Consider the following 20141-nt stretch of genomic DNA (forward strand, 5'->3'; position numbering starts at 1 on the left):
CCGTACAGGGGGGTGGGTCACATTTTAAAAGATATTTATCCGAATCATGCACGATAATCTCAGCCTACAACAAATTGACAAATAAAGCAAATTTTTAAAATTTTGCCTAGCGCCAGAGATAGTTAAATATTGAAAAAAAATTACTAGAAAACGTTGCTTAGAATATTTTGGTATGCCCTCATACCGATTTTCATGACAAAACTTGCATTTATAAATTTTTCATTATTTTGGTCTGAACTCAAAATTATTACAAGTTTATTGAAGTATTTGAATACAAAACACTATTAAATTAACTATTAGTCCAGTTTTTACATTCCATAGTTATAAAAATGTGACCCACCCTTCAAAATGACTGCAAATTTTCAAATCGATATTCCTATAAATGACGAAAGTGTGAGAATGTCTCCATCTTAAATTCGACACACTGTATTTGTGTCACTAATTTTACATCGTATTATTACCAATTTACAAATGACTCGGAAGTAAATGTTAATTTTAAGCTGTTTTCTGTTAGTCAAGATATTTGTAGATGAGCAGATGATATTTATTTTACACGCAATATATTTATATTAGAAGGCCTACTTAGTACCTTTCTTTTAATTCTCTAATTCTATAATTTCCTCAATGTCAAGGTAGAGCTGAAAAAAAGTCCTAGAATTGTATAACTAGTGCGATAATACGATGTCTGGTGGATTCTTTATAACTCATCAATACTAAAGTCATGAAAAATTTCACAAATATTAAATTAGTTGTCAATTATCCGATAGATAAACGAGAAAGAATAAGGTTCAAAAAGTAAAATTTAAAAATATTTATTTTAGCACACATTCATATTTACAAAATCACAACATTATCACACATTTATTAATTCTAATGGTGGTATCCATGACTAGCGTATGCTAATGGAGCTGCATGAGCGACAGATAAGGGGGCAGCATGTGCATATACAGCTGGTGCAGCATGAGCTACAGCTAATGGAGCAGCATGAGCGTATACTGGAGCATGAGCTACTGCAACTGGAGCTACAGCTTTTACGGCAACTGGGTGAACTGGTTTACCTTCACGTTGTACGACTGCGTTGAAACCATTGTGGTCATCAGCAGTGTAGTGGACAATACGTTTGGTTCCATCAGCTTCATTTAAAGTGTAGTAACCTTGGACAGCATCACCATTACGTTCTTCATGTTGTTCTTTAACATCACCAGTGTGGGAATCATGTACACCATATTGGAAACTGTATTTGGCTGGAGCTTCAGCAACGAGTACTTTAGCGTGAATTGGAGCAGCATGAGCTACAGCTACTGGAGCAGCATGAGCGTATACAGCGGGTGCAGCATGAGAGTATACAGCTGGTGCAGCATGTGAGTATACAGCTGGTGCAGCAGCGTATCCATGGGCAGGGATGAGTCCAGCACGAGCTACAGCAATAAGTGCTGCGAATGCGATAAGCTAAAGACAAATAATTTTACAATTAATTAGTGACTAAAAGATTTTCACAACACTATCATCAAACACTTACTTTGAATGCCATTATTGACTATTATTTGTTTTCTCTAGAAATTACAAATTGTTCTTGTTCAAAATATATTTTATATCAATATTTATACTAAATTTGTAAGTTCCCACCCCATTCATTTATAATTTTAAACTTAATGTAATATGAATGATTGGAAGTAGAGTTCGTACAAAACGAAGTGGCACCGAGCAAGAGAGAGTGTAGATACGAGTGCACATACATATACATCATACACTCTCTCTTGCTCGGTGCCACTTCGTTTTGTACGAACTCTACAAGTAGGAGATTTTAATAGTCAAAATATTACATGTGCAAAATTATTTACAAATTATAATGAATCATAAATATTAACCTTTGCATTACTTACATCGATGAAAGTAAACATACCTGCTTGTTAAAATATAATAAATGCGTTTTAAACACCAAAATAATTAAACACCATAATTATATCGGATACTCCAAATTTACTAGGCAGTGATGATTTGAAATTTTTGCACACGTACAAAATTAATTGTTGCCAAATGATAAAATCGGTAGTTTTAAGGCTTCTAGTTCAATTTTACGTTGGAAACGTTTAAAAATAAATTTTAAAAATTCAGTAGTAAGTTTTCCTCTGGATTAGCAAACAAGAGATTCTGAAATTTGAAAAGACTCAAAATATTTGTGATGCTCGGAAGACACGCGGGTTATTAATGATCATATAAATCTTTATTCTCACCGTACTGTGTAGCTTTCGTTGAATAGATTTCCTACAAATGAAATAAGTGACGCCAAGTAACGTTTCAGTAGGGAATTATTGACGAGATTTGAACATATAAGGCTCTAAATCTGTGTGAAATCACAAGAGTTCTGTTTTTGGAATATTGGCAACAGAGCCCGAAAAATTAGTACTTATTTTATTTATTTAGAATTTGAAGATATTTTACTTGAACATAAATTAAACATATGGCCAAATCAATGTCAAATGTCAAAACCTATATACGAGTTGATGGTTAGTGGCCCAAGGCTCTGCTAAAATGGGAATACGCCATCTAATACTGAAGCTCACCATTTTCCTTGCTTATTCCAAAAGGACGAGTATATAGGACTTATTTTACAATTACCTAATACGAAATAGTTATTAAGTACGATAATCCAGTAGGACTCAAGCATGAAAACTTCTAAGAGAGTACTGATAACTATGAGAGTATTTGAGTCTTACCATCAGTACCTTTTTCAAAGTATAAGCACGCTACTTAAACTAAATTTTATGCTTACATGTGAAGATAACAATTAAGAGTTAGTTGTTTAAATATCCTACAGATTAAAGTGTTTAATTACCACTGATTATAGTTTCTAATTTAAAACATATCTGCAACTCCCTGAAAAATTGTTACTATTTTAGTTCTCTGAACGTGCCTTACTCCAGGTGGCACTACATGTTATAATCGTGTAGGGCAATCTATCAGTTTGGCTAATAGTTTACCTATTTCAATGGTTGTTGAGAAAACAATATTTTATATATTTTTAAATAAATAAACAATACGTCTTTCAAAATTCGTTTCCAAGTCGTTATTCGTTAAGTTTCCTTGTGAGTATTCTCAACTGATTGCGTTTATTAACATTTTGTGGACCATTTGTCAAGTGACTTTATTTAAGTGTTTAGGCCGTTTTCGTTGTGGCCCTGTTCATTAACTAATTAGAGTAATTTTGTCATTTTAGGTGTGTTGATTTTATTTTCAGATTTTTTTATGGTATATACTGAGTTTATTTTAGTGCTTAGGTCTTGTTAATCGTGTTGATTACCTTTAACGAACTAAAATGATTAGACATTGCATTTAACATCAAACTAGTAAATAATAAATTTGAGAGCGTTAATTTGTGGAAGTTATTAACATTATTTAAACACATTTTAGTTGCTTAAAATTCACTTTATTTAAGATTTTGTCAATCAAAATATTTTGTTTACATTTCGACTTGTTAGTCATCTTCAGAACAATAGTATTTTAAACAAACAACGTATAACTAAAATACAAATTGAAATTATGTAATAATCAGGTGATACGGAAACCTGTAGAATTGTTAAAAAATAAATAAAAACAATTATATGATCCAAAATCGTTAAATCTTATTCGTTGAAAGCAGTTTTCGCTTGATAAAAATTACTTAAAATTACACATAATAAATAACAAATAAATAGTTAAAAAATAAATAGATAAAATTTGTTTCCTTTTCAGAAAACCGTTAAAAAGTTAAAAGGTTAAAAATAAGTTATTAGACAATTATGATATATGAAACGTACATTGAACAACAAATAAATATAAAATGAACTAATGGCAATTTGACTAGAAGGAACTAATTTCTATAATTGAGAAAATAAAGTTGAACCCGATAGAAACATTTGACCGTTTAAAACTTCGAAACCATCCTTGGTATGTTTATGGATTTCCAGAGCCTGTAGTAGATTCATTCTTGTACCTTTTTGGGCAAAATGTAGAATTTCTATGGTGTCGGTTGTAGATGTTTTCATTACGGATTTTCAAAAAAATTATTTTTTCGAAAAAAGTACCAATATTTTAATATTTTCATGTAAAATATGTCTGTTGTTAATTACTGTTATAAAAAAAGGTCATTAGAACTGTTTTTCTCAAAGTATTTTCAAGCTTTTCTCAAGCTATGTATGAATTTTCAATCACAGTCACTTAAATTAACTTTTTTTTGGAACGAAAATGGTAACATCTATCTTAAAGAAAACTGGCGGGGTTGGTGTGGGTCAAAATATTCTTGTCCTTGACTCTATTCTATACTATATTCTTGTGACTCGACTCCCAGGTCATATTATGAAAATGGTTTATTCGGAAGAAAATTCACTAAAACCATTTTTGGTAAGTTTTAGATCAAATTCTAACGTATCTAGGATTATTTTCAATATTATGTGAATTAAAAATGCACAAATTTTTTTTATAAAGGTAAAATTGAAATAAAATAGAATATAAATTGAATTATTTAAAATAATTTATTAAAACACACACATTCTTATATACAAGTTCATACAAAATCATACCAAATTTAACATTTAATGGTGGTATCCATGACTAGCGTAAGCTAATGGAGCTGGATGGGCTACAGCTAATGGGGCAGCATGTGCATATACAGCTGGTGCGGCATGAGCTACAGCTAATGGAGCAGCATGAGCGTATACTGGAGCATGAGCTACTGCAACTGGAGCTACAGCTTTTACGGCAACTGGGTGAACTGGTTTACCTTCACGTGTAACGACTGCGTTGAAACCATTGTGGTCATCAGCGGTGTAGTGTACGACACGTCTGGTTCCGTCAGCTTCATTTAAAGTGTAGTATCCTTTTACAACACCTCCGTGATTTTCTTCATGTTGTTCTTTAACATCACCAGTGTGGGCATCATGTACACCATATTGGAAACTATAATCTGCTGGTGCTTCGGCAACAAGAACTTTAGCGTGAATTGGAGCAGCATGGGCTACAGCAACTGGAGCAGCATGAGCGTATACAGCTGGTGCAGCATGTGAGTATACAGCTGGTGCGGCAGCATATCCATGTGTTGGGATAAGTCCAGCACGTGCTACAGCGATAAGGGCTGCGAATGCGATAAGCTGTAAAAAAATGGAAAATAAATTAATTATTGTAATGTGGAAATTTTCCAACACTCCACTCATACCACACTTACTTTGAATGCCATTATTGACTTTGATTTTAGTTTTCAATTGAACTACAAATTTTGTTCTTATTCAATTTATTTTTTACACCAATATTTATATTAAAATCATAATTCCCACCCATTTAAGTTATTTAATATTATTTTATTAAATATTATATGTTAATATAATTAAGAATATCTAAATACATATATTCTTAAAGAGACTATTTCAATAGTGTGTATTAAAATTTTAAATATCCATTTTTTCCATGTCCTTTCACTTTTCATCGAGTTTTAGACCATGTAATTGAATTTATTTGTTTTAAACAATTAAAAATTAAATCAATACTCAAAATTATTACAAAAATTTAAAGATAAGTAATGAATGTCTAGATGTTTTTTCACCTTATTTTCTACCTCTATATATACGAATTACAGGATGCAATAATAATAAATATTTAAGATTAATATTTGATTTAGCACCACATTATGCACTTTAAGGATGTATGAGTGAAAGGGCAATTTAGAATAAAAGGCTTGATTATTTTTTATATGAAGTTGGACTAAGTGTAAATTAATTCAGCTAAGAAAGTTTGTCCGATTATTTAAATAAATAAATAACTTCAAAAGTAGGCATATTTAACATTGGTTTTATGAAAAAACGGTAGATGGATGATATGTTTTCATAGATTTCTCCAAAACTATTCGGTGGAAATTAAAAAAAAACTATTTAAATTAAAGTTAAAACATTAATAAATTGTTGAAAACCAAAAAAACTCGTTGTGTCCGACTAATTAAGGATGCACGTGAATTATGTTATAACTTGACTACATATGACGAAAAGTAAGAATAAAATTTTTCGATACCTGGAATCATTTTTAAAATATCGAAAATTGAAAAATGTTTTAGCTTTCGATATTTTGAAATCCAAGGCAGATATCGAAAAATGTTATTCTTATTTTTCGTCTATATTCAGGAAGTTATAACAAAACTTATAATCAAAATTGAAAATAAGGAACAAACAATTTTAAGCACAATTCTAAACTTGCCTTGGCGCTCGTACTACCTTAAGGTGGCATATAATGATATTTTTTTTAAATAATGATGTTTCTAGCCTTTCTGACTCTATATACTCTCTATAGACTCTATTGAAAATGTATATAAAAATTCTCAACAATTCAGCTTCTGAAATAATTCAATTTTTAGTTAAAAAAGTAAAATCAAAATAGAGATTTTACTCTAAAGAATGCATAATTCATTATCACTTCCTGATTGAAAATAGCATAGCTAAAAATTTAGCTTTTGTATTGCTTCAATATTTCTGAAAAATATTTATAGGGTGGTCTATAATTGAATGCAATTTTCTGAATAACCTGAGAAAAAAACGAAGAAAATGTTCTTTCCAAATTTAGATCTGAAGCCTTATTTACGAGATAATTAGCCAACTCTCATATTAATAAATTAATAAAAAATTAATATAATAAAACACTACATTAACGGAGGACGTGTTTTATAATAATGGTAAGGGGTGACCTAAGTGCGAAATTACCACAAAAAAATGCATTTTTTGTGCAATTGAATATACATAGCGTGGTTTGTAGGTGAATACACGGTCAGTTTTGATAAATACACGCTATGGTATGTGATATGCGGACGATAAGTTGCGTACAAAACTTAATTTATAAAGCAAGGCAGTGTAACAAACCTTTGTTTTTTATGGTTTAGTTTTTATAATAATATCTTTAGCCATTTTGTTTTTTTTGTAATTTTGCATTTAGGTCACTCTTTCACACTATGATAAAACATATCCTTTGTTTAAGTAGTGTTTTATGGGATGAATTTTATTTGGATAAAATTTTTTTTAACTAATTGATTAATATAAGAGTAGGTTAATTTTTTCGTAAATTAGGCCTCAGAACGAACATTTTTTTCTTTTTTTTCTCAAGCTTTTTCAGGAAGCGAAAGTTCTATAGCCAAAAAATAAACACCTTGTATATGGTGAAGTTCACATTATATTCTTTTTACATATTCTCTATGATATAATCTGTTCTTTAACTTTTTTTATAATATTTGTTCAAAACTATAATTTATTAACGATTATTATACTTCAAATATTATTATACCATGTATATATGAAATATACATAGTATATTAAGTTTAGTCCCAAGTTTGTAACGCTTAAAAATAATGATGCTAGGAAAAAAATTTTGTCATAGGTGTTCATAAAATCACCTAATTAGTCCATTTTCGGTTGTCCGTCCGTCTGTGGACACGATAATTCAAAAACGAAAACAGATATCAAGCTGAAATTTTTACAGCGTAATTTTATAATATGTACTATACTTGATTATCAGTTATGTATGTGTCACATGTTTGTATATGTAATGTGATAAAGAAATCAACACTGACTATGCATGGTATTTCAACAATTAACTCAGTCAATTGTTTGTTTTCATTTGTTTATTCATAAATATTTGAACTAGTCAATAATAAAAAAATCGAAAAAATCGAAAAAAAAATGTTGGCTCCGATTTCGATAAAACTCTGTTTATAAGGTAATTTTGACCCATAATTTACAAAAATCGTATTTATATAACGATTAGGAAACTAGTTTCGGAGATATCGAGCCAAAATATGGGATAATGGGTGATATTTCAGAAACTATACTTCCAATCATCAAATGAATACGATTTTTGAATTTTTTGGGTCAAAATTACCTTATATACTAAGTTTTATCCAAATCAGAAACCATAAATTTTTTTCGATTTTTTGGAATTTTTTTAAGGGGTACCCCTTTACAAAAATCGAAAAAAAAATTTTGGCTCCGATTTCGATAAAACTCTGTTTATAAGGTAATTTTGACCCATAATTTACAAAAATCGCATTTATATAACGATTAGGAAACTAATTTCGGAGATATCGAGCCAAAATATGGGGTAATGGGTGATATTTCAAAAACTATGCTTCCAATCATCAAATGAATACGATTTTTGAATTTTTTGGGTCAAAATTACCTTATATACTAAGTTTCATTCAAATCAGAAACCATAAATTTTTTTCGATTTGTTTATGTATATGAAATATACCAAGGTATACTAAGTTTGTAACGCTTAAAAATATTGATGCTATGAACAAAATTTTGGTATAAGTGTTCATAAAATCATTAAATTAGTCCATTTTCGGTCTGTCTGTCTGTCGTCTGTCCATCTGTCATCACGATAACTCAAAAAGGAAAAAAAATATCATGCTGAAATTTTTATATAATGCATCTAAGTGAGCAGTATTATATACATGTGTTCTCTCCCACTCTATGCAGGCACACAACAGAAGAACTGTTGTATAGCTGAAAAGATATCGAAGCCACGATACAAGTCTTTTTTTGCAATTTCAAATAACATCTATAATATCTCTTACTTAGATGCATTGCTTAACGCATGTGCTTTGTCATACTCGCGATATTTATATGCCTAGATGTAAATCGAACTAGTGGTATATGTGTGACATGTATGTATGTGTAATGTGAAAGAGTAATCAACACTGCCCTATACATGGTATTTCAACAATTAACTCAGTCAATTGTTTGTTTTCACTTGTTTTTATAGTTATGTTGTTAATGACCTCTTTATAATAGTTTTTTTGTTAACATTGTAATACATTTTGTTTTAAATTGTTTAATAATTTTGATTATTGTAATGATATGTATAGTCAAAATATACCTATATTATACTTACATGCCAATGTAAAGCAAATAATGGCAAGAAAAGTTTTAAAGAAACTAATTTTGTATTGAAATAGTTAGAGGAGATGGTGATTTGTTAAAAAATTGCGATTTCGAAAATCGGACCCATTATAATAACTTCCTTTACCGGGAAGGTAATAACGAGCAAAGCTTGGTAACCCAGGTACTATTTATTATATGTGCTAAAATAATTGTCATAAAAAAAAACGAATATCTATTTACATTTGGTAGTTACTAGTTTGTTGCATATTAATCATTATAAATATAATTTATTATATAATGAAAAATTAAATATTATATGGATTGCAAATAATATATTAATAATAATGTAATATTATTAATATAATCTATGCCAATTCTATTACAAAATATTAAATTTCTGTATAATAAGTTTTAATTTGTAAATAAACTTCATATAATGAGACGATTCAATGTATGTAATTAAATAATAGGTGGGTATCTACTTACTGCATATAGTATACTATTTATTACATTTTATTACTTCTATATACAAATCACTACATAGTATAAAACAAAGTCACTTTTTCTGTCCCTATGTCCCTATGTCCCTATGTCCCTTTGTACGCTTAAATCTTTGAAACTACGCAACGGATTTTGATGCGGTTTTTTTTAATAGATAGAGTGATTCAAGAGGAAGATTTTTATGTATAATACATCCATATTATAGTAGAGTAAGGGGTTGAAATAGGGGTTGAAAGGGATATGCTTCAAAAACTAAAAAAGTTGTGCATCGATTAAGCTCAAATATTGACACGATATACAACCAGCTTCAAAGATCTATTGTTTTTGTCTACTTTTAACCTTCGGAGGGTAGAAAGGTGTAGCGAGAAAGTGGGAAGGAAATATCGAATATTTACAAATATACCTAAGTGGGGTATCAAATAAAAGAGCATGACGTGTACATTACAAAACTGTTATCCCACGCAAGGAAATGTGGAGGGAGGGGTGCAAGTGGGGGGGATGTTGCCCAGCAAAGCGGGTAGTTCACAGCTAGTACATACTATAATCTGGCTTGTATAGGTAATAGTAATCGATCTTTGACATTCTTATTATTGAAATTAAGATGAGGATTGCTAAGAGCTGTATTATGCATTTTGCTAAAATAAATCCTATTATTGAATAAAATAAATCTTATTATTGAAATTAAGATGAGGATTGCTAAGAGCTGTATTATGCATTTTGCTAAAATAAATCCTCATCAGGGCCAACAATGCAAATATTAAAACTAATTAGCTAAATTTTGATTGCATTGAGCTTATATGAATAAATACAATAATTGTCTATAGATATGAAAGGTTATAGAATCGAGGTTCAATCTTTAATCAAATATGACCACGAACCACGGTAAAAAATCTGTAAAATTTGGATTTTCTCATTAACTTTTCATAAAATCGACAATGTTAATGTTATGAACGCTAGATGTGCTTAGCTTATATAAAACAAAGTGAAAATAAACAATTGGCTGAGTTAACTGTTGAAATACCATGTATAGTAAAAAGTATTGTATATCATTACTTGCATTATTATTATTTCTTTTTAAATTAGAAGAGTTTAAAAAACCACCACAATTATATTATTATCTAGAATAATTTTTCGTTTATTGAGAATATTTACAAAAACCACTAATTGAAGCTACCTGCAAATTTTTAACTCCAAATCATGTATAGTTTTGGAGAAAATGGATACCAAATTTGCGCCCTCACGGGTAAACAGTGACGTTTACGAAAAAGTATTTCAATCAAAAATGTATTATTTTTTTATAAGAAACATTTTTTACATTTAAACTTTTGTTCTATCTCAAACAGTTTACAAGATGGGTCCTACGGATCCAGTTAGCCTATTTGCACATGCACGAACTCGTCACCTTTTACGCCCTCAGCACGCTATAAAATTTTCAGCAGACAACTGAAAATGAAATCAATATTGCATCAATATTTTTAAGCGTTACAAATTTGATTAATTGGGATTAATCCCAAATAATTTGAATAGAATAAAAGACCACAAACTGATGCACTCCGCATGTACTTACTTAACAGAAGTTTAATTTAGTTGTAGAAAATTGAAAGCTTAATAATTAAAGATCAGCCGCAGTTTTCAACAACATCTCAATGAAAGTTATGAATAAAATTCTGATTAAAAATAATATTTGTATCACGTAATTGTTTTTTAATGCTTTAAAAATATCGTAAAAGATAAAATTTATTTTTATGTATTTATTTTTAGAAAGCACCGTAAGTTATCTTTTTTTTCGCATAAACAGAATCTGTGATAAATTTTGTTCATGACGAATCATCACCGATCAATTTTTGTACAAATAACATTATTGTGAGTTCTTCCATAAGGTACTGTGTTAAAAATCACAATATTTAAATAAAATAATCCATTATTTTGCCCCGCAAGAAACCCCAAAACTGTGTTTATTGCGATCAAGGGACTTTGAACTATCATTTACCGCAAAAAATTACTTTCTCCGTACTTGCTGAAACAGCCGAATTACTTTGAGTCACTAAAATCCGCTCTTAACTTTATTATTTAATCAAGAACCAAAAAATTATACTGTTAACTGTTAAGGAGTTATAAAATTCTTTATACTGACTACGTTTGCGTATTACATGCGTATGGAGGTCGGTGGCGTTAACACCAAATTTTTTTAATAAGAAATTGTCATTACTTCTAACTTGATATGTATTCATTTATTTAGTAGGTACCTATTTAATAAAATTGCGTGAGTTGAAATTTATTATAGTTAAGGTCATTCATTTCATTAATTTAGAGTATTTAATATTATTACATAGTAAATAATTTCTATAGGCGTTGCTTCCATTTCGTGTCATTGTAATTTGTATCCCTATATTTCGGCTCCATCAAAGGTATTAAAAATAGAAATGTATTATTTTCAGAAATCTACATTACTTTTATTCGCAGCAACAAGCATTTTTTAACCAAACAGTACTATCTAAGATCATATTGATATATTCGCTCTGTAACTCGAGATCTACGCTAAAAATTCATATTAACTTATTCAATGCATAAAATATTCGCCAAGAAAACTATGAATAGACAAACTTTCTGTACAATTACTAATGGGCTCAGTGCCCGAAAGATAAGATATCCGAAGAACGCCATCTTCTGGACCTAATTATCTATATTGTACTAAATTGTACTAAATGTATTATTTTGGATATTAATTAAGACAAGCACTAGCCTAGAGAAGTATCTAATTTTGAAAACGCTGTTAAAATTCCAGTTTACTGGTTTTCTCTCTTCATTACCGAATATTCTGACTGAAAAACATGTTTGAACACCTTTTTTTTTTAACTTCCGGCTAAAAATAAGGGTGTCTGTCTAAAAATGACTAAACCAATTTCGATTTTTTTGATTTTTTGTTTAAAAAAAACTTAATTGAGATTCTTTTAGTTATGTTTCAAGAAAATTTGATCGACCATCACCACTTTTCTAGTTGTAGATGAAGATATATGAAAGACTTCTTCACAGAAAAGGCGTGATGATCTTGAAACTGTTGAACCAATTTTCTTGAAACATAGCTAAATACACTCTCGATCTAATAACTTTTATTTTTAGGTTTCTAATGATTATTTGTCGAATTGTGTTATGGTAGCATGAGCTATAGAGCCACGAGTTATTCTTGCATTTCCTAATTATTGTAAATATCGAATAGCGATCTCGGATGGTTGTTTTAAGACTGCTTTCAAAATTTAAACCACAGTAGGCATTCATGACGACTGCTAATTTTCTAAAATGATGGCTAAAAATTTTACTGTCATCGAATAGATTTTCGATCTTGTTGACAAAATTTGAAATTATTTATTTTAAATATATTGTAGAATTATTTATACTATAAATACTTATTTGATTCTTGATTAATTGATTAATAATATATATTTCTTGTTTATTTTTATAAAATTGAAATATTTTGTTCGATTATAGATTATTTAAACCATATTTTAACCAGACGGCAATTTTAACAAGACGGCTTTTTTTGCCTTTTTTTTTACTTAAAAATTTTACTTAAAAGTATTTTTTTAGAACATTTAAAATTTAATTTTAATATTTAGAATTTAATTTTAATGTTTAGATTTATAATTAATTATTGTTTTTGTTATTATTTTGTTTTATATTGATAATTTGACTTTTGATGCCAAGAAAATTTGTAAAATTGATTATTATATCAAATAAATGAATGAATGAATGATTAAATTGTCTAAATTGAGTTTTTTCTGATGATGATCTTAATCAAGTTAAGAAGATGATATTACTGATTTTTTTATATTGTTTCATAATAATAAATATAAATAAAATTAAAAATTGTATTCATTATTTTGATTATTTGAAGGAAATTAAATAAAATATAAAAATTATTTTTGGAATGAAACAGAATATATTTTTTTTTTTAAATATTAACAATCATACATTCAAGCAAATAAAAAACACGCAACACTTATTCAATAATACGAAAATTATTCATGTAAGCCTCAATGATGATATCCATGACTGGCGTATGCGAGTTGTGGAGCAGCATGAGCATAGACTGGAGCAGCATGAGCTACAGCTACTGGAGCAGCATGTGCGTATACAGCTGGGGCAGCATGTGAGTATACAGCTGGGGCAGCATGTGAGTATACAGCTGGAGCAGCGTGTGCGTAGACTGGTGCAGCATGTACAGCTTTAACAACTGGAGCTACAGCTTTTACGGCAACTGGGTGAACTGGATGACCTTCACGTTGTACGACTGCGTTGAAACCATTGTGGTCATCAGCGGTGTAGTGAACAGTACGTTTGGTACCATCGGCGTCATTTAAAGTGTAGTATCCTTTTACAACACCTCCGTGATTTTCTTCATGTTGTTCTTTAACATCACCAGTGTGAGCATCATGTACACCATATTGGAAACTGTAATCTGCTGGTGCTTCGGCAACAAGAACTTTAGCGTGAACTGGGGCAGCATGAGCATATACAGCTGGAGCAGCATGTGCGTATACAGCTGGGGCGGCATGTGAGTATACAGCTGGAGCAGCATGGGAGTATACAGCTGGGGCAGCATGAGCATAGACTGCTGGGGCAGCAGCATAACCATGAGTCGGTACAATTCCTGCACGAGCTACAGCTAACAAAGCTGTGAATGCGATGAGCTATAACGAAACAAAAGCATAGATTTAAATGCATTATAATATATCACTTAAGGTAGTACGAGCACCAAGGCAACTTTCGACTTGTGGATGCAATTATTTGTACCTTATTTTCAACTTTGATGGTGAATTTTGTTATAACTTCATGAAAAATAAGAATAAAATTTTTCGATAGCTGCCTTGCTTTTTCGAAATATCGAAAGCTAAATAATTCTTTCGATATTTTGAAAATTACTCCAGATATCGAAAAATGGAATTCTTATTTTTCGTCTTATATTGTCAAGTTCTAACATAATTCACCATCAAAATTGAAAATTTTTATTTTTTAAAATTTGTGTTTTCAATATCGTGTTCAAACATCCTTAATTAGTCGAGCACAACTGGTCTTTTTATTTTAAATAATTTCTTAAGGTTTTAACTTTAATTTAAATACTTTTTTTGAATTTCCACCGACTAGTTTTGTAGAAATCTTTCTAGAAAACAAATTATCCATATACCGTTTTCCCATAAGAGCAATGTTATGCCTACGTTTGAAGTTATTTATGTATTTAAATAGTCGTGCAACCCCTTTTGAAATTTTCAGAAATGATTTAAACTTAAAAAATCAAGCCTTTTATCCGAAATTGCCATGACGCTCGTACGTCCTTAACACTTTTTTAAAGCACAAAATCCACTTAAATTTCACTTTAACCACCATCAAAATAAATTAGAATACCTTGAATGCCATTTTTAAGTTGTTTCTTGTAAAGATTATTCGATTGTAATAATGATAGTTTGAAAATCGAGGGTGTTTATATACAAAATTAGATTATAATGAGTTTCCCATTCCCTCCCAGATTTATTGTGAGTTATTATGAATAAATAATTGTACGATATATATTATGTACATGTGTTTGTATGCAACACATCATTTAAAAAAAAAAAACATTTTAGGTAATTAGATAAAATAACTACAAAAGAATATATAAGAAGTATCTTTATACATGCATTCAAACTACATAAGTTAAATAATAACACAATTTCCCTTTCACTCTGACATTGGTTTAATATTACCTATACTTACTTATATCCACATATATACAATTGTAATTATATTTTAACCTAAAGAGAGTTTATAGAATATTACTTAAAGTTCTATAATTTGTTAAAGAAAAAACACGACTACCCGTACAATACAAGTTAAAATTTATGTAAAAATATACTTAAATATTCTGATTTCGAGTCATTTTTCTTGTAAAATATTAAAATTAAAAATCGTAATTTTTAAACTGTATATCACGTGACCTAAAACGCGGGCAAGCCCTGATGTGATGTCATATCGGTATGAACCATAGACCATCAGTTAGTTCAGTGTAGACAGCTGGATATACTATATCCATAGATAATAAATATTTATATTTATTATAATTAGTTGTCTATGAATATATCTGATAAACTTATTTGTGTTATTTCGTATAATGATACCGATATTACGTCAACAAATTGGATGCCCGCGTTTTTGACAGTTTAAAAAAGGTTCAAAATTTAATTTAAGTTTTTGGCAAGAAAGTGTGTGTATTTTTCCGAAAGAAATTTTTGGTGGCTTTTTATTAGCAAAATCAACATTTGGAAGTACTTTTTCAAATATATTAGAATACCCTATTCTCAATCCAATCCAGTCCAATGATTCCATAGTACGAATCATCGTTTCGATTTCTCGTTGGCCTTCCTTTTCAGAAATGGCAGGATGAGTAAAAATTAGGTTCTGGTTTAAATAATTTTACAAGTTCAATTTATGAAAATTAGCCAAGATATATGTAACTTTAAATTAGTCAAGAATAATTTTTCTTACTGTTCTAGAAGTGAGGAGGGGAATATTTCTTTTAAGTATTGGTTTTTTCTTTCTTCTAAATTATAATTTAAGATAGAATGCGGTATTTCGTAAGACAGTTATTTGATTGTGTAAATAGCTATCTAGGCAGTACCTATGTATTCATTCTTTATTTTACCGGGCAATCAATAAGTATGGGAACGTTTGAAATCAATCAATCAATCGATTTGAAAAACGAACATTTTGAAACTTTGTTTTTGGAAAAACGAACTTTCTACAATATATTTTTAAAAATCTATGTAATGAAATGGAAATAACCCCCTCCCCCCTCCAACGAGGTATCTTTTGAGCTGGGACAGAGATCAATTTTAAAATCTCAAATGGATACGTTTACTCTATTTTATATAACAGATTCAGAATCTCCATTTCAAAAATAAGTAGTAAGCTTTACTCGAAAATTTATTTTGATTCGAAATAGTTAAAATATTTTTTTTTTAAATTTTGTAATTTTAAAATCTCAAAGTAATGAAAAATAATGAAGAATTTGTTTATTTGAAATTAGCTAACATATGCTTTATTGAAGTAATTTTTTTTCGACCAGCGTTTATTAAGCATATACATAAACGCAAACAAAAAAATTATTCTCATTTTTTGGAAGGTCTTCTCTAGTTAAATTGTTAGTATATGTTCAGGAAGGTACCCATCACGCAGATGCTGATGTGCAAATTTTTTCCAACTTAATAAGTTAACGTTGTGCCTACAATCACCAACAATTTTTTTCATAATAAAATAGTTTTGCGATTATAGAATTAACAAACGCAAATCGAAAATACTATTTCGATAAACATCGGCATGATAATTTTGAGTAAATGAACTCGTATACTTACTTTCATAACAGCCTGTGTAAGTTTTCCAAAAATTATGAAATAATTTGTTTGCGTTTGCAGCGTCAACTGACAAAAGGACTATAAAGAAGCTTCCTTCAAGAAAATGAACTATATTTTTATTATTTTTATGAAAAAAGGATCCCTCTTCCTTGCCCTTATCCTAAAGGATTAGTGGAAGGAAGGCGGTTCAATTTCCATTTGATTACATAGACTTAAAAACTTTCATTTGATTTCAATTTTTTTACATAGACTATTTTCGTTTTCCAAAACAATGTGCCTTTTCGACTTCTCGACTGCTCCCATAATTTTTGAATGCTCTGTATATTTAAGAAGTACATTATTTTGATTCATAGTAAATGATTTGTCTCACATGCCTCAGTAAATAAAAAATATATTTTGTGATTTGTGTTACAAATTTATAATTATTTTTCATGTACATATGTTTTAGTTCAGTATCACACGGTTTGACTTTACTTAATTCCTACAATGATGTACGAAACATTATAGTTCGATTCGGAACATAATCGTGAAAGCTTGATTAGGTTTGTGCTGACCTCCATTTCCAACACAATGATTTAACCGCATATAAGAATATTTTTCAAAGAAATCTTACTAAAAGTCAAATTCTAAAATTTAAAGCTATCATAAATTGCAAATTTTTTAACTGTATATATCTATAAGATTTTCGGATATCATGGGATAAGTACGTCTTTAAGATCCTTGGGGTCTATCTGAATTTGAGTTTGAAAGATCAAAATTTATAGGGTTTGTACTAAATCTTCTATCAATTTATGGATTTTAATGAAAATTGTGAAATTAATAACGATCTTAATTAAATAAAATACAATATTTTGCAAATTTTTTGTAGTTCTAAAAACGGTACTTTATATTATGCTGACGGTAATAAATAGTTAGTAAATGATTCATAGAAAGCTAGAACGATTTACTTAACCAGTTGAAACGAAAAATTTATCATTGTTGTTTTTGAAGGCCGTTTGTTTGAATCACCCATTTGAAATGAAAATTGATTTTTTTCTAAATTCTTTTCTAAACTTGTGTTTGTCAATTCATGTATCTTCGTCTGCTATGTAGAATATCCTTAGAAATGTTATATTTTATTTGACTAAAGTATACCTAATTGGCGAAACAGGCGTAGCTTTGAAGTTAATATAAAATGAGTTAGTTTTTTTTTAAATCCGTTTTTAACTTTTCTATCTTCCGGTAATTTTTTTAATAAAAGACAGTTTTTTTTTAAGAAAATAGAAACGTTAAAATACACTTATTTTACAGTTTTTAAGTAAATTATTAAAACGTATTCTGAACGTAAAACGTGACTGTATTTAAATTAGGACACGTATTCATTCTAATTTCATATCAAATCCATTCGACTAGAATAACGGGGTCGTACTGGTCAATTTTCGAAGAGAATAATAGATCAAATAAATTAAATCTCTGAAGAAAAAATTGGTAAAAATGTATAAAAATCTTTTAACTCTTTAACTGAAGACTGCATTCATACCACAAAGTAATGATCATCATTTAAAAAAAAAGTTAAATTTAAAGGTATTTATTATATTCAATAAATTCTTTCTATAGACATATAAGACTAATTTAAATAAAAAATAATATAATTTTATCAAATATTATGAAATAATCATTAACAACTTATTTTTTAAATGACATGCATTTTATTTATATTTAATTTAATATTAAATAAAAAATAAATAAATAAAATGTATAAGAAATATTTCTGGAATAATAATTGTTATTATTACTTCTTATATAAATATATTATTGCGTGAATAATAAATAAATACGTATAATTATTTTCAATTACAATCCTTTCCTTTTTAAATATCCGTAATCTAGTCCGGAGGCATACGTTTGGTTGACCAAACTCAAGAAAACAATGATGTTTGCGAAAAATTGTTTCAAACAATAGTTGTTTGTTTTTTTTTATAAAGACCATTTTGTACGTTTAAACTTTTTCTCTATCTCTAACGGTTTAATATAACCAAAACTCAAAATTTTAACATTTCTGAATACCGTGTTAATTTTTCAAGCATCATATCTCAAAAACTATAAGATATACAGAGGTGTGGGTTGGTTTGAATTGGTTTCAAATTTAATAGAATTTCAAAATCATAGTGGCAATTAATGTTAAAATTACATAGTTTTTGAATTGAAATGCAAAAACTGAAAAGAGTCCGAACATTTTTCAGTTTTAGACGGATTACGCACAAAGTACAAAAATAACGATAATATAATGTAGTTAAAATAATTGTTGTTTTTGGAGTCGGTGTCAGCCAAGGAAACAACTCTGACAGAACAGTTTACTACATTAGCTTGGCTGACACCGACTTCAAAAATAACAATAATTTTAACAAAATTTTCTTTGGAAAGTTTTTCTTTTAAAGTTGGTTTTCTTTTTTTTTTAAGTTTTTTTCTTTGTGACTTTTAATGAATCTGAAGTACACTAACTAATTTGTCACTAAAAAAAGAATCATTGAAATCGGTTGGCGTGATATTGAGATATTCGTCCTCTCTCATGGAAGCCGTTGTCAGAACTGGACCAAAATGAAATAAAACCACACGGGAAGCATCAGCTTTCAAATAGGTACAGAATTATCAAAATCGGAACACCCGGTCAAAAGTTCGAAGGTAACACACATTAAAAAAAAATACAGTCGAATTGATAACCTCCTCTCTTTTTGTTTGAAGTCGGTTAAAAAACAGCGTTTTGCGATTTGAATGTATAATTTAACTGGCGTATAATTAATCAAGTTAAGATATAAGAAAAAACTTCCTTTACCGTCTTAACTATTGCGGTCATTCAATAAATTCAATTTATTTGTATTAGATTTTTTTTCAAATAAATAAATAAATACGTATGAAATGATTTAATTTAATTAATTGATTTAATATACATACAAGGTTGATGAAATTTTTGTATATTAACTTGGACCTTTCACAATTAAAAACCATTGCTTTGTTTAATTAATAATCTTTGTAAATAGTTTACGGAAATCCTAGACAAACATATATAATTTACGTAACTAATTTTAAGAATTTAAAGTGAACTCACGATATATTTTTATTATATTTGAAAGGTAGGTACGCAAAATCAAATGAATTTTTTATTGTATATGCAGTGCCCCAAACTAGTCTGCTCAAATTAATGCGTCGCTGTATCCAATAAAGTCCAGCTCAAAATAATACGACTTAGCAAAATTTTGCTAATGCTCTAGGAAACGAAGCATTTGTCCAAGGAAAATACTCCGTGCCGGTCGCTTTTAATGGCAGCTGGTGGAAAATGTTTGGTGTGAAAGTGTCCTCAACAAAATCCTATTCATGCAAACTTGTGGAT

At 29.1% G+C, this 20141-nt stretch overlaps 2 protein-coding genes across 2 annotated transcripts; both read right to left on the reverse strand.

Annotated features, from left to right (window-relative positions):
• Positions 1–796: 796 nt before the first annotated feature.
• On the reverse strand, positions 797–1569 carry LOC123299272 (cuticle protein 8-like). The gene is made up of 2 exons (XM_044881619.1): positions 1520–1569; positions 797–1449 (listed from the first exon to the last, which is right to left on the reverse strand). The coding sequence occupies exons 1-2, from the start codon at positions 1529–1531 to the stop codon at positions 871–873; spliced, it is 591 nt and encodes a 196-aa protein (XP_044737554.1). The 5' UTR covers positions 1532–1569; the 3' UTR covers positions 797–870.
• Positions 1570–4492: 2923 nt separating this feature from the next.
• Positions 4493–14876, reverse strand: LOC123297823 (cuticle protein-like). Its single transcript, XM_044879617.1, has 4 exons — positions 14793–14876; positions 13427–14080; positions 5201–5218; positions 4493–5126 (listed from the first exon to the last, which is right to left on the reverse strand). The coding sequence occupies exons 1-4, from the start codon at positions 14802–14804 to the stop codon at positions 4572–4574; spliced, it is 1239 nt and encodes a 412-aa protein (XP_044735552.1). The 5' UTR covers positions 14805–14876; the 3' UTR covers positions 4493–4571.
• Positions 14877–20141: the final 5265 nt, after the last annotated feature.

Source organism: Chrysoperla carnea, chromosome 4 (assembly GCF_905475395.1).
Source record: "Chrysoperla carnea chromosome 4, inChrCarn1.1, whole genome shotgun sequence".
NCBI lineage: Eukaryota > Metazoa > Arthropoda > Insecta > Neuroptera > Chrysopidae > Chrysoperla > Chrysoperla carnea.